General features: G+C 54.6%; 1 protein-coding gene across 3 annotated transcripts in view; it reads right to left on the bottom strand.

Annotated features, from left to right (window-relative positions):
- SLCO2A1 (solute carrier organic anion transporter family member 2A1) overlaps positions 1 to 12,234 on the bottom strand; it is a 69,523-nt gene that overhangs the window by 5,280 nt on the left and 52,009 nt on the right. For 2 of the 3 annotated variants that reach the window (XM_056122068.1, XM_056122070.1), the window contains exons 4-10: positions 8,739 to 8,966; positions 8,067 to 8,165; positions 5,578 to 5,714; positions 4,037 to 4,115; positions 3,584 to 3,748; positions 2,296 to 2,482; positions 1,438 to 1,603 (exon numbers count right to left, since the gene is read on the bottom strand). In XM_056122068.1, coding sequence (XP_055978043.1) covers positions 1,438 to 1,603; positions 2,296 to 2,482; positions 3,584 to 3,748; positions 4,037 to 4,115; positions 5,578 to 5,714; positions 8,067 to 8,165; positions 8,739 to 8,966 — 1,061 coding nt within the window. The remainder of the gene's footprint in view (positions 1 to 1,437; positions 1,604 to 2,295; positions 2,483 to 3,583; positions 3,749 to 4,036; positions 4,116 to 5,577; positions 5,715 to 8,066; positions 8,166 to 8,738; positions 8,967 to 12,234) is intronic. The other variant, XM_056122069.1, reaches the window with a different exon arrangement.

Consider the following 12,234-nt stretch of genomic DNA (forward strand, 5'->3'; position numbering starts at 1 on the left):
AGGACTCAGATGTTCAGGCCATCCACGCAGGCGTGATGAAACCAGGCACATTCCTCCCTGGGGGCAAGTCCAGATCTCCCTCAGCTCCTGGGAACTGAGCTGCCAATGCCAACCCTGGCCTGCCCAGCCCTGGCCATTGCCCTTTCCCCGACCTGACGGGCGTGACACTCCTCCTCCATCTCACGCCAGCTCAGCCATGCCCGGCGCCAGCTCTTCCCAGACTGGAAAGGGTCCACCACCAAGGTTTTTCTCTCTGGTGCGAGCTCACAGGTTCCTTGGGGCAGACTCCCCAGTCTCCAGTGACCCGGGTCCCTTCCTGGAACCGCCTTCTAGAAAGGAAGCCCCACGAGATGATGGACCGACCATGGCAATTGTGGCCTAATCCCCAGCACCCATAGCTGTGCGGTGGCCAGGCCACTGAACCACTGAGCGAATGACTCGATTGGGTTATGGGTGCCTGGTCCGAGAAACCAGCAGCCCACAAACTCCTGGCGGGTTGGGAACCCACCCAAAGTAGCACAACCAATGTGGGCTCCCTGAGTGGAAGTCCCAAACCTGCCCTTCAACAGCCGGGACTGTCCGCCAGAATACAGCCATGCCTAGGGAGTGAAGAGTTGAATCAAATGCCCACGGTCACTGCGCTGGGCCTAAGCCTCCAGGTCCACAGGCAGAGACACTCTGCCCTCAGTGTCCACACCAGTTCAATGGCTTTGCTGGACCATGGGCACCAAAATCTAGGGGGTGGGGGGGTTGTGTTAGGACCAGCTTAGCCGGAGAACTGCCATGACAGGCTCTGGGTGACTTAGGCCTCTTCCAGGAACAAGAAAAGCAGAAAAACCAGATGCTTTTGTCAAAGATTACATCCCTGGAATACGATTAGGTCTCTGGAATGTAACTGTCAGGGAGGTGGGCTGGACGTTGCGGGCCCAAACAACAACAACAAAAATATATGTGCTATATATTTATAGGGCATAGAAAATTGCTGAGTAATGCTAACTTGCCAAAATGAAAGCATAAGAACTTGCTGAACCTAGTGCTCAGCGTCCTTGTTGAAACCCGCCGCGCCGGGTAGATACTTGGACCCCAGCTAGCTGGAACAATAAACGTCGCAGTGTGATTTGCATTATCGGCTCTGTTCTCTGTCCTGGAGGGGTGGTCGACTCCGAACTCTAACAGCTGCATCAGGAGATGCCTCATACAATTCACTGAAGCAAGGCTTGTTCCCCTCAGAGTGTGGCGGGGCCACCAGAATGGGGTTTGCTGAAGCTTGGCCCATCTTTATGTCACTTAGGGTCAGAGGCATCTGGCCGTGACTCGAGGAAAGGGAGATAGAGGGAGCGCAGGCATGACCCCAAGGGAGCCAGGATGTGGGAAGGAAGTGGAGGGTGCCTGGTCCTTCTATGACCGGGAGGCCATAGAGCACCCCCGGAGCCTTACCGGCTGCTTGGAGGTCACGGAGCTGCTGTTGATGTCGCTGCAGCCAGCGTGGCACGGCGAGAGATACTCCACACCATCGTCCCCACACACGGGGTGGAACATGGCATCTGTGCACCCACAGTCCTTGCGGCAGGCTAAAGGCTGCGGGTGGGGAGAACTCGGTGGGCTGCCAGCAAGACAGGAAAGAGGGTTCAAACAAAGCAAGATGAGCGGGAAAGCACACGTGCCCCGCTGCAGACAGGGCCCACTTCTCGGCTGGCTGGGCCTCGCCACTGGGGCCCAGTGGAGCCAAGGACCAACCTGCCGCTAGCGGGGCTCATGGCAACTCTCCACGGCTTTTGCCACTCGGGGCCCAAACCCCACCAGGAGGAAAACTCAGTGAGGCCGCCCTTCCCTGCAGAAGGGGCCAACACACTGACCACCCAGGACTCTGTCTGTCTGTCTGTCTCTTTGTTTTGATTTTGCTGTTTGGGTCACACCCATGATGCTCAAGGGTTACTCCTGGCTCTGCACTCAGGAATTACTCCTGGCGGTGCTCGAAGAACCATACGAGGGATGCCGGGGATCAAACCTGGGTCAGCCACATGCAAGGCAAACGCCCTCTCCACTGTACTATCGCTCCAGCCACCGTGTCTGTTTTGTTTGGGGGGTGTTCCCAGCTTACTCCTGACCCGCTGTGCTAACTCACTAGCCCCACCTGGGACCCTGACAAGACTGATGGCGGGGGTCCATGGGAAGGCCGCAGGGAACTCCCATCCCCCTCTCCCCTAGAGGCTGAGGCTGCAGCTGGAAAGCGGCCCCCAGATCCAGGCTCTGATCCTAGTGGACGGGGTCTCTGCACATCCCCCACCCCATTACCTGTAGTTGACCTCTGCCACGTTGGGGGTGGAGCAGCCCATGAAGAAGAGAGGGACACAGAAGATCATGGAGATGGTGATTATGGTGATAGCCACGCGGGGGATGGTTTGCAGAGAGAAGGCAAAGCGCTTCATGAGGATTCCTCCCAGCAGCATGCCCAGGGCCGCCGCGGGCAGGTTCACGGCACCTGCGGAGGGAGGGGCTGCTCGAGGCCGGTTCGGGTGCCTGGGTGGGGAGTGCGGCCTCGGACCAGAGACAAGCCAGCCGGGCTGGCTTCCGTCTGACAAGGACACACACAGCTGCAGAGGCTGACAGACCGCCCAGCACAGACAGGACTGCCGGTCAGTGTCCAGGAGACAGGAGGGGCCATGCAGGGAGAGGCACGTGAGCTGCAGTGCTCTTTCATCCCTGACCTTCGCTGCATCCTCACAGAAACCACACGAGGTCAGCAAGGCATGGTGTAGCAAAGACGGGAGGTTCCGGGGTGAGATTATAGCCAAAGGCCACACAAGAGGTTGGGGTCACACCATGTCCACTTCGCCCATCCACACAGTCAAGTTCACCTGTGAACTGGGCCCTGTAATCCAGTAGGGTGTTTGGGGAGACCCTGTCAGTGATTCTTTTTGTTTGTTTGTTTTTGGGTCACACTGGTGATGCTCAGGGGTTACTTCTGGGTCTGCACTTAGGAATTCCTCCTGGCGGTGCTTGGGGAACCCTATGGGATGCTGGGGATCAAACCTGGGTCGGCCGCATGCAGGGCAAATGCCCTACCCACTGTGCTTTCGCTCCAACCCCCATCAGTGGTTCTTAAGCTCAGGCAGTGCCCGTTCCAATGCCAGACCCCTTCTGAGACTCTGCTTTCCACGGCCACCAGAAGCCTGGCTGGGCCTTGGTTAATTTCCAACTCCTCAGGAGACCATAATGTGGAAGGGGTTCTCTTATTTCAGCAAACACACTCAAGGCCCTGGGAAGGAAAGGGGGCAAAGGCAGGGGCCGTTTTCTAACCCCCGGGATCTCGCTCTCCCTCCGCTGCGGTGAGTCTGTGAGAGGCTGTGAGGCTGCCTGCCCCCAGGACAGGAGGAAGGCGACCCCCACTCCCTGAACTGCTGCCTGGGTTGACAGGGCCCCAGGAACCTGCCCCTGAGTGCGGCAGGTCGCCAACCAGGAAGAACATCCTTGAGACTCTTTCTCTGGGCAACTCCTGCTCCGGCTCCAGCCAGTGTCCAGTCTGGCCGAGTTGGGCTCACGGGCTGCTGGTACAGACAGGTCCCCCCCGGCCCCGACTCACCGATGAGAAAGTTGGCGTAGGCCGCGGAGGTGCCATACTGCTTCTCCAGGAACTTGTTGAGGAAGGTGGAGAGGCCAGCGATGACGGAGGAGAAGGTGCACTGGGCCAGGACGACCAGCACGAAGAGCGGGTTCAGCAGGAGCCTCGCGAAGATGCGGGGGAAACCTGCAAGCAGACGCCGTCAGGCTGCTCGGGCCGATGCCCACGCTACAGGCAATGGTGGGCCAAGTATGGAGAGGAAAAGGACCCCCTGGAGAGGTTCTCGAGAGCCTGTTGCTTCCACAAGACGGGAGGAGAGCTGGGCAATGCTGTGGGGAGGTTGCGGACCCCTGGCAGCCTGTGGAGGGCTGGGACCACCTGCTCCCTTACCTCACACCACACCCACAGGGTGGGGAACCCCTGAGCCCCAGCCCAGCCCCCAGCTGCTCCCTGGAGTGCCTGCCAGCCAGTTACGTTTAATGAAGTCCACCAGGGAGCCACTGGGTACGGCATCCTCCATCTTCCTCGTCTCGTCCGCTATGGCTGGAGACTGCTGAGGAGGCAAAGGGGAGGGACCTGAGCGTCTCCCTGAGGTGCCTTCCTGCACCCTTCACCCTCCATCCTGGACGCTCCAGGCCCAACGGGGATGTGAGGAGGGAGAGGGTCTGGGCCAGGCCACACGCGAATTCCTCCACATACTTGAGCTGCTGATTTCATACCCAACCTTCCGTGGCAGATACCCATTCCTCCCATGCTAGTCGGTCGTGGGAGCATCCTTCCTGTCTTCGGACCCTTTGGGGACCCCTAGTCCAGAAGGCCCTCGTGCCAGTCTCTGTCTCGCTCCTCCACAGACCTGCCTCCTCCCGGGTTCCCAGTGGAGTTCTGCTTGTGCTTCTGTGCTGGGCCTTGACTTTCTCTGCTTCACAGACATACGGTCCCGAGCCCTGACACTGAGGGCCCTCGAGGAACCTGTTCCCTAAGGGCTCACTCCAGGTTTCTCCCTCTCCACAGGCACTGTCTCCATCCTCACAACTATCCTCACAGCATGGGTCTCTTTCTCCAGCATTTTAAAAAGTTCGGAATACTTGCACAAGGTCCCTCGCCTAGGCTCTGAGCAGCAGAGCAGGATACAAACTCAGGTTTGAATCCTATATCACCAAATTTAACCAACCGATTTTCCCCCAAGGCAAGCTGGGCACTCCTGCCCCATCCCTGCCCCCAACCCCTACACACATACACACTCCAGGTCTCCACCTCAAATTCTTCATTGCCCAGTGATTGTCAAGTTCTGTCCCTGGCACAAAGTTTGGGTGCAAATTTGAGTCCCTCTTCCAAAGCAACTCACTGGTAAGTCCTCAGGGAACGCCAATGCTTGCCCTAGTTTGGGCTCTCAGACAGCCATTCCTTCCCAAGACCGAGACCATCATCGAGCTAACCACCATGCTACCCCATCAAGTGGACCCTCTGTTCACGATAGCAGCATATGGTGCCTTTCTAGCTCAAAACAAGTTTGAGATCCTCCCTCAGTCCAACAACCAGGCTCATGACCATTCTTCCCTGTTTTCCTTTCTCATCTTTGCCTAATTTCTTCCCCAACAGGATATGATGAGAAGAGGTTCAAAATGGGCACCCTTGTAGCTCTCCCTTGACACTGGAATCCCCTTTCCCTCAGCCTTCAGGATTAGATGCTTTGGGGCCCTTCTAAATGCAAAATCAGATACCCTAGTCCCCATATCCATGTCTCCAGGGCTCTTCGTTTTTCATCCCACTCTAGAGGAGCTCAGAGGATCCCAAATTACATTCCGTGGAGCCTGCCCAGCCGCCAAATGCCAGCACGGTAAGGAGCCTCTGACAGACTCTATTGACGACAGTCATCCTCACTTTTCAAAGTTCTGAGAGATCCTGCCTCACAAAACTTGTGCTGATTGCCCCGCAGCTTCTTGGCTCCACTCGCTCCCTACCCCACTTCCTTGTTTGGGCACCGAGAGGCAGATTCAAGGGTGCTCGGAACTTACCTCCACTTCTCTGTGCAAGGCTCGAGGAAAGAAGAAAAAAGGGAACGAGCTAATCACCAATAAGGCCGAAGCAATGAGCAGGCCCAGCCACCAGGCTCCAATCCATCGGGGGTCTCCGGGGCTCAAGTTCACTGTGGCTGAAGCGAAACAAGAGGATGCAAGAATGCTTTAGGGCATGCACGTTCTTGCCTTACAAGAAAGAGGTTCTTGGAGCAGGCCCGTTTTTACTGATCAAGGAAGCTTCCACTCATCTGTTTCCAATCCTGAAAAGGGGTGACCCCACTGGTGGCTGAGTCACCGGAGGGCTCACCAGTGGTCAGACCCAGACCCCACAGTCAGAGTCAGGTGCCAGCAAAGTACAGGGAGAGGCCAGGTGAACTGCCTCAGCCAATCAGGAAACAGGGTCAGAGGGGCTAACCTTGCTCTTGACCCCGGAAGTGCCACCTCCTCAAGCAGGTTCAAACTTTGTTTTTCTGGGTGCCCAAACAGTGGTACTCGTCACCACTGAACACAGCTGGCCCCAAGTTTGCTGAGTCCTAAGAACTGAAATTCCAAACTGCTTAAAAGACTGAGAGAACAATGTGCCTTGGACTGGGCAACCTTCCTCAGAGTGAGCAAACTTTCAAAAAGTGAGCAACATTCTTCAGAGTGGGCAATCTTCCTCAGAGTAGGCAACACTTTTCAGACCGAGCCATCTTCTTCAGACTGAGCCATCTTCTTCAGAGTGGGAAACCCTCCGAGTGGGCAACCTTCCTCAGGGAAACTGCTCCTGATGAGTCTCCCTCCTGCATCTCAAGGTGACCACAGGTTGAGAATAGAGGAGGGAGAGGTGGCAGAATGGCTCACAGTGAGATGCTTCAGATGGCTAATGAACTTCATGGGTACTCAAGAGCTAGGAACAACTGAGGCCGCATCAGCAAAAGGTCAAAGATGGTTTGGCACCTAGGGAGAAATCCCCCATACTCCCCCTCTCTCTGGGAGAACAGGCAGGACGCCCTACAGAAGACACCGGATTTGTAGGCATATTCTAATCTTTACCACAGCTCTATTTTACCAGGCCTCATAAGTCCCATTTCACAGACAAGGAAGTGAGGCACAGAAAGGTCAATATTTCCAAGATGACTCAACCAGCAAGAGGTGGAGCCAGCACTGGGCACAGTCTGTCCCCTCTGGATGGAAGTCATAGTCAACCCATGTGTACTTTATGTGCAGTCTCCTTTTTCAGGAAAAGAATTCTTATTAAATCTTTATTTCTAAACAACTAAAATCATCTTAGACTCAAAGAATCAGAGATGAACTCCCATAATCACCAGCACTGCAGCCCTGCTTGGAGTCTGTCATAAACATCTCAGGTGCAGAAAGTATGTTTCTTCCGCAGCAGTCCCCCACCACACATGGCATGGGCCCCAGTCAGAGCCAGAAGCTGTTCACCTCAGGCTATCTGAGGGACTGTAAGGAAAAGTGCGGGAGTGAAAGGAAGAAGCGTGTGAGTGAGTGAAAGAGGATGGTATGTGTGTGTGTGTGTTTGTGTTTATGTATGAGAAAGCATGTGAGTGAGCAAAGGATGGGAGTGAGGGAAGAAGTACGTATGTGAGTGAGGAAGGGAGTGTGTGTGTGAGTGAATGAAAGATGGATTCAGTGGCTGTGAACAAGTGACTGCATGAGTAAGTGATGATGTGAGTACATGACTGTGAGTGTAACTCTAAGTAACTGAGTGATGAAATGACTGTGAATGAGTGTGTTGCATAAGCATGTAATAAGTGATTGTGTGAGTGGCTGTGGTTGTGTGAGTGTGTGTGACTTACTATGTGAGTGTGTGATTGTGAGGGAGTGAATGAATAATTGAATGAGTGATTGTAAATGAGTGTGAGTGACTTGTTGTAAGAGCTAGCGTGTGCGTGAATAATCTGCACGAGCAAGTGAGAGTGGCTGTATGTGTGTGACTGTGTGAATGTGAGTGTGAGTGACTGCATGAGTGAATCTATGAGTGTGCATGACTGCATGAGTGAATCTGTGTGAGTGAGCGAATTTGAGTGAGTGAGTGAGTGAGTGAGTGTGACTGTGTGCGTGACTGTGAGTAAGTGAGTGACTGGGTAAGTGACTGTGAATGGATATGCATGAGTGAATCTGTGTGAGCGAGTGAGAGCAAGTGTGAGTGACCGTGTGAGTGAATCTGTGTGAGTGAAAGAGAGTGAATGTGAGTGACCATGTGAGTGAATCTGTGTAAGTGAGGGAAAGTGAGTGTGAGTGACTGCGTGAGTGAATCTGTGTGAGTGAGGGAGCGTGTGAGTGATTGTGTGAGTGAATCTGTGTGAGGGAGAGTGAGTACGCGTGACTCTGTGCGTATGACAGAGTGTTCGTGACTGCATGAGCAGGTGACTGTGAGCGCATTGGGCAGGAGGGGCTGGCCGAGAGCCTTTGCCGATGAAACCTTGTCCTGACCTAAGCATTGCCTGGACTGATGCAGCCCAGGACGGGCACACACTCACCTGTGTCCACCCTGCCGTAGTCCACGAAGATCCGCAGCATGACAGAGCCCAGCAGGTACCCGAAGGCCGGTCCGAACACAGAGATGGCGAATAAAATGGCTGGAAAGAGGAATGGAAAAGGAGGCTGAGCCTGTCAGCCCCACAGCATTTAGGAATGCCAGGGGCAGCCATGCTAGGGGGTGACAGTAGGCTGGGGGGTGACACTCCCCAAAGGGACATCACAGAGGCACACAAAGGGGTGAATTTAGACAGTGGAATGGTCACCCGCTATCTGCTCTGGATGTGCGTCTCTGAGGCTCACCTGCCCCCAAGCAAATGGCCAGAGACAACACGTGGAACCAGGCCTGGGACAGGTGTTAGCAGCAGCTCAGGCTGGGCTGGCAGGGGGCCAGGTGATCTCTACGTAAACAAAGCTTCAGATTGCAGGAGGAAGCAGGGCCCTGCCCTGGGCTCAGCCTTGTGCATGCGTGTGTGTGCTTGTGCATGTGTGTGTGTGTTTGTGGTGGCAGGGTGGGCATCAGAAGTGGTAGGAATTCTGAGCCCCAAACCTCTGCATCACTGCCGGTGTGGTAAGGCAAAGTGCTGATTTTCCTCCATCTGCCCCCCCGGGCCCGGTCAATGCCACATCAGGTACCGCCCACCTTGCCACCCTCATCAAGACAGGCAACTCACAGATGTACAGGGGCGAGTTGTTGGGCTCGGCGAAGTCATCCACGTAGGAGATGCCAAAGGGCTGAATGGGCACTGTCCCGATGCCCGCCAGCAGCTGAGCCAGCACCATCAGACCCCACAGGCTGGTGATCTCCTTCTGGGCCTCCTGGGAGGAGCTGTGGCACTCACTGGGGGCCTGGTCCCCCAAGTGCTTCTGACAGAGCTCGTCCTGGTAGTGGCTGCTGTTGCCTGCAGGGAGAGAGCCTCGGTCACTCCCACTGTGTCTCTGGCTCCTGTCAGTGTGACCCCAAACCTGGCCTTTCTCTGGGCCCTTTGGGACAGAGGCTGTACTGGCACACAGCACACGACTCTGAGGGTCTGTCCACTTGGTGTGGAGAGACAATTCTAGAAAGAAGGGTGAGCGCGGCTTCTGCTCTGAGGGAGTCTATACTCTCCTTCAGGGGCAAATGCCCCCCCCCCAAAAAAACTCACACAGAGACTACATTCTCCTTAGAATTAATGCACTCCCTCAGTAAAATTAACTTTTAAAATAAAAAGCCAAGCTCGTGGACCTTTGGCACCCTGTCCTTGGCCTTGAGCCTTCAGTGCCTCCTTTAGATGTTTGGGCCACACCCAGAAATGCTCAGGGGTCACCTCCTAGTGGTGCTGGGGGACCAAGTACTTTAACCCTGTACTAGCTCTCTGGTCCTCAACAAAGTGGTCATAAGGAAAAATAAACTGGTCTTAGCCCTACATCACTGTGTGATCTTGGGCCAGTTCCTAAGTCACTCTGAGCCTCAGTTTCCCATGAGACAGAGACCCGAAGGTGGCTGCATAGGGAGATTTTCTATAAGTCATTACGGCACGAGATGATGGTTCCAGAAAGGGTTTCAGGTAGGAAAAGGAGGCGCCTGTAGGTAAGTGGAGAATGAAGACTGAGCCTGCTCTCCTGCAGGAAGGCCAGGAGGGACAGAGAAAAGGTGTGGGTGTGGGGAGGTTCTTCTTAGCACAGATACCTTCATCCCCTTCATCCCCAGCAGGCTAATCCTCATCAAAACCCAGAATAGGGCATGATGGAGAAGCAGCAGAGATGTTGGAACTCTGAGCACTGTGGGTGGGAATATAATGTAAAACGGGGTGCCATGATGAGAACACAATAGTGTCCTGAAAAAAAAAAAACAACAGGGGGCCAGAGCGATGGTAAGTGGGTAATGCTTGCCTTGCACCTGGCCAACCCAAATTTGATCCCTTGCATCCCACATGGTCTCCCGAGCACTGCCAGGAGTCATTCCTGAGTGCAGAGCTAGGAGTGCAGAACTAACTCATCACTGAGCACTGCTGAGCATGACACAAAAAGCCAAAAACCAAACGAACAGAACTACCATGTGATCCAGCAATCCCATGGCTGCGCGTGTACCCTAAGGAATAGGAGCAGGGAATGAACAGCTATCTTTCCACCAGTGTCCACAACAGGAAGTCACACCTGTCGACAGGTGAGAAGCCCCGAAGCATCCATTGGAGAGGTCCCTGAACCCCTGAGCGCCTGTTGAGAGGCCCCCAAATGAATATGAGAATAGGGCCTGAGACTTGGCTCAAAGGGCTGGGCACATTTGGAATGCAGGAGTCCCAAGTTCAATTCCTACGTGGTCCTTGACCACTGGTTACCAGAGGTAACCCCAATGCACCACAGGATGTAGCCCCAAATCTAAATATAAAAAACGGGGGTCCACGAACCAGAAGAAGGGGGAAGGAAAGAGAGTGTACGAGGAGCTTTTCGCAGAACTGGGGGTCTCCCCTCTCTCTGCCGCACCCCACCCTTCTCTTTTCTGGAGTAGTTGTCAGTTTTCCTTGGAAGCCAGGGCCCAAGTGAATGAAGAGTTGGCTACCACCCCCCATTCCCAGGTCACCCAACAGAGCTTCTCCCTGGCCACCCTCTACTAAGTGGTGGCTCTGGAACGTCTTTCCAGAGGTGGGAGGAGGCCCTCTCCCCACAGAGTACACGCAGAGAGCATCTGCTTGCCTGACCCACGTCAGTGTGTGTCTCATCTTCCCTGGGGCAGAAGCCTGCAGGGCCTGAGTTCATCAGCACACGTTCTTTGCCTGCAGGACAGCAGAGGTGGCTCCGCCAGCTTTCCGGGGACTATGCAATGCTAAGTGGAAACAGGCCGGGATCCCCGGCACCACCCCAGCAGCACGTGAGTCAACTCTGACTCATGCCACGTTTTGCATCCCAAGAACTTTACCTCTGGGTTTTGGACCCCTTGGCGGGTCTGGATATTGGGGGAGGGCTGTGTGGAGAGGGGCTCTCTCTGGTGATGGGACCGGAGGAGAGGGGGCAGGACTGAGGTCAGGAGAGGTCAGGGCCCTGTGCGGCTCACCGACACACACCAGGTTGGCCAAACTGATTCTCGCTGGGTGGGCCCTAGAAGGAGGCTTCCCAGGAGGTAAACCTGGCAAGGAGGCCGTCCAGGATGAGTTTCTCATGGCCAAGGAGTGAAGGATTCTGCCAGGAGGCAACAGTCAAGTCCCCACCCAGGACTGGTTTTGTTTTGTTTTGTTTTGTCTTGTCTTGGGGAGGGGTCCCACACCCAGCGATGCTCAAGGACTACTCCTGGCTCTGCACTCAGGAAATACTCCTGGCGGTGCTCAGGAGACCACACGGGATGCCGGGATTGAACCCTGGTTGGCCATGCTCAAGGCAAGCGCCCTACCCCCTATACTCTGGCTCTGGCCTCAGAAGGCTGGTTTTTAAGAGCCACCCAATACCTCCTCACTCAAGGCGGCATGAACCATGGACAAGGAGGGTCCTGTGGGGAGGCTGGGGAGGCCCCAAATCCTCAGAACCTTGATGGAGACAATATGCCAAGGCAGAGGTGTTTCCCAGGAATTTACTGGAAACATTGTCAAGGTACCAAACCCTTTTGCTCCAGTATTGCTCCTGGAACGTCATTCAGAATGTTCCACTCTGAAGGACCCATTTCCTCATCCTCCCAAATTGGGCTGCTCAACAGTTCTTTTCGAAAGAACTGGCTACACCCACTGGCGGGCCTGGAACAGACTGTCCTGAACTCGCTCAGGCTTTGGGATCCCAAAGTGGGCTGGAACTTAGGTTGTTTGCAAGTCTGGAGTGATGGTGGGTGATCCCAACAGAGTTGACAAAGCCTTATTAATCCAGAAAGCTCCTGGAAAATCTTCTCTACTATAACCAGCCTCCACTTATAGAAGGGACTGGAACTCTAGACATGTTCTTTGCACCTCCAGAACAGAACTGGGTTGACATCATTTGGAGGCTGGGGCTCAGGGCTAAAGGAAGAAATTTACTAGGTGTCTACCTTGGCTCTCTGCTCAAAGGTCCCTCAGAAGTGGCGTCTTCACTCCCCCAGACAGATGCAAGACTGCTTGCCTTGCATTTTATCTAAGGATTAGAAATCATGAGTCCATTCAACCCAGGACGTGATGATACAGTAAGACCAAGGTTCCCCGCAAAAGACGGGAAAGTTTGAGCAGTATTCAACTC

This window comes from Sorex fumeus, unplaced genomic scaffold (genome assembly GCF_029834395.1).
Source record: "Sorex fumeus unplaced genomic scaffold, SorFum_2.1 ptg000044l, whole genome shotgun sequence".
Lineage (NCBI taxonomy): Eukaryota > Metazoa > Chordata > Mammalia > Eulipotyphla > Soricidae > Sorex > Sorex fumeus.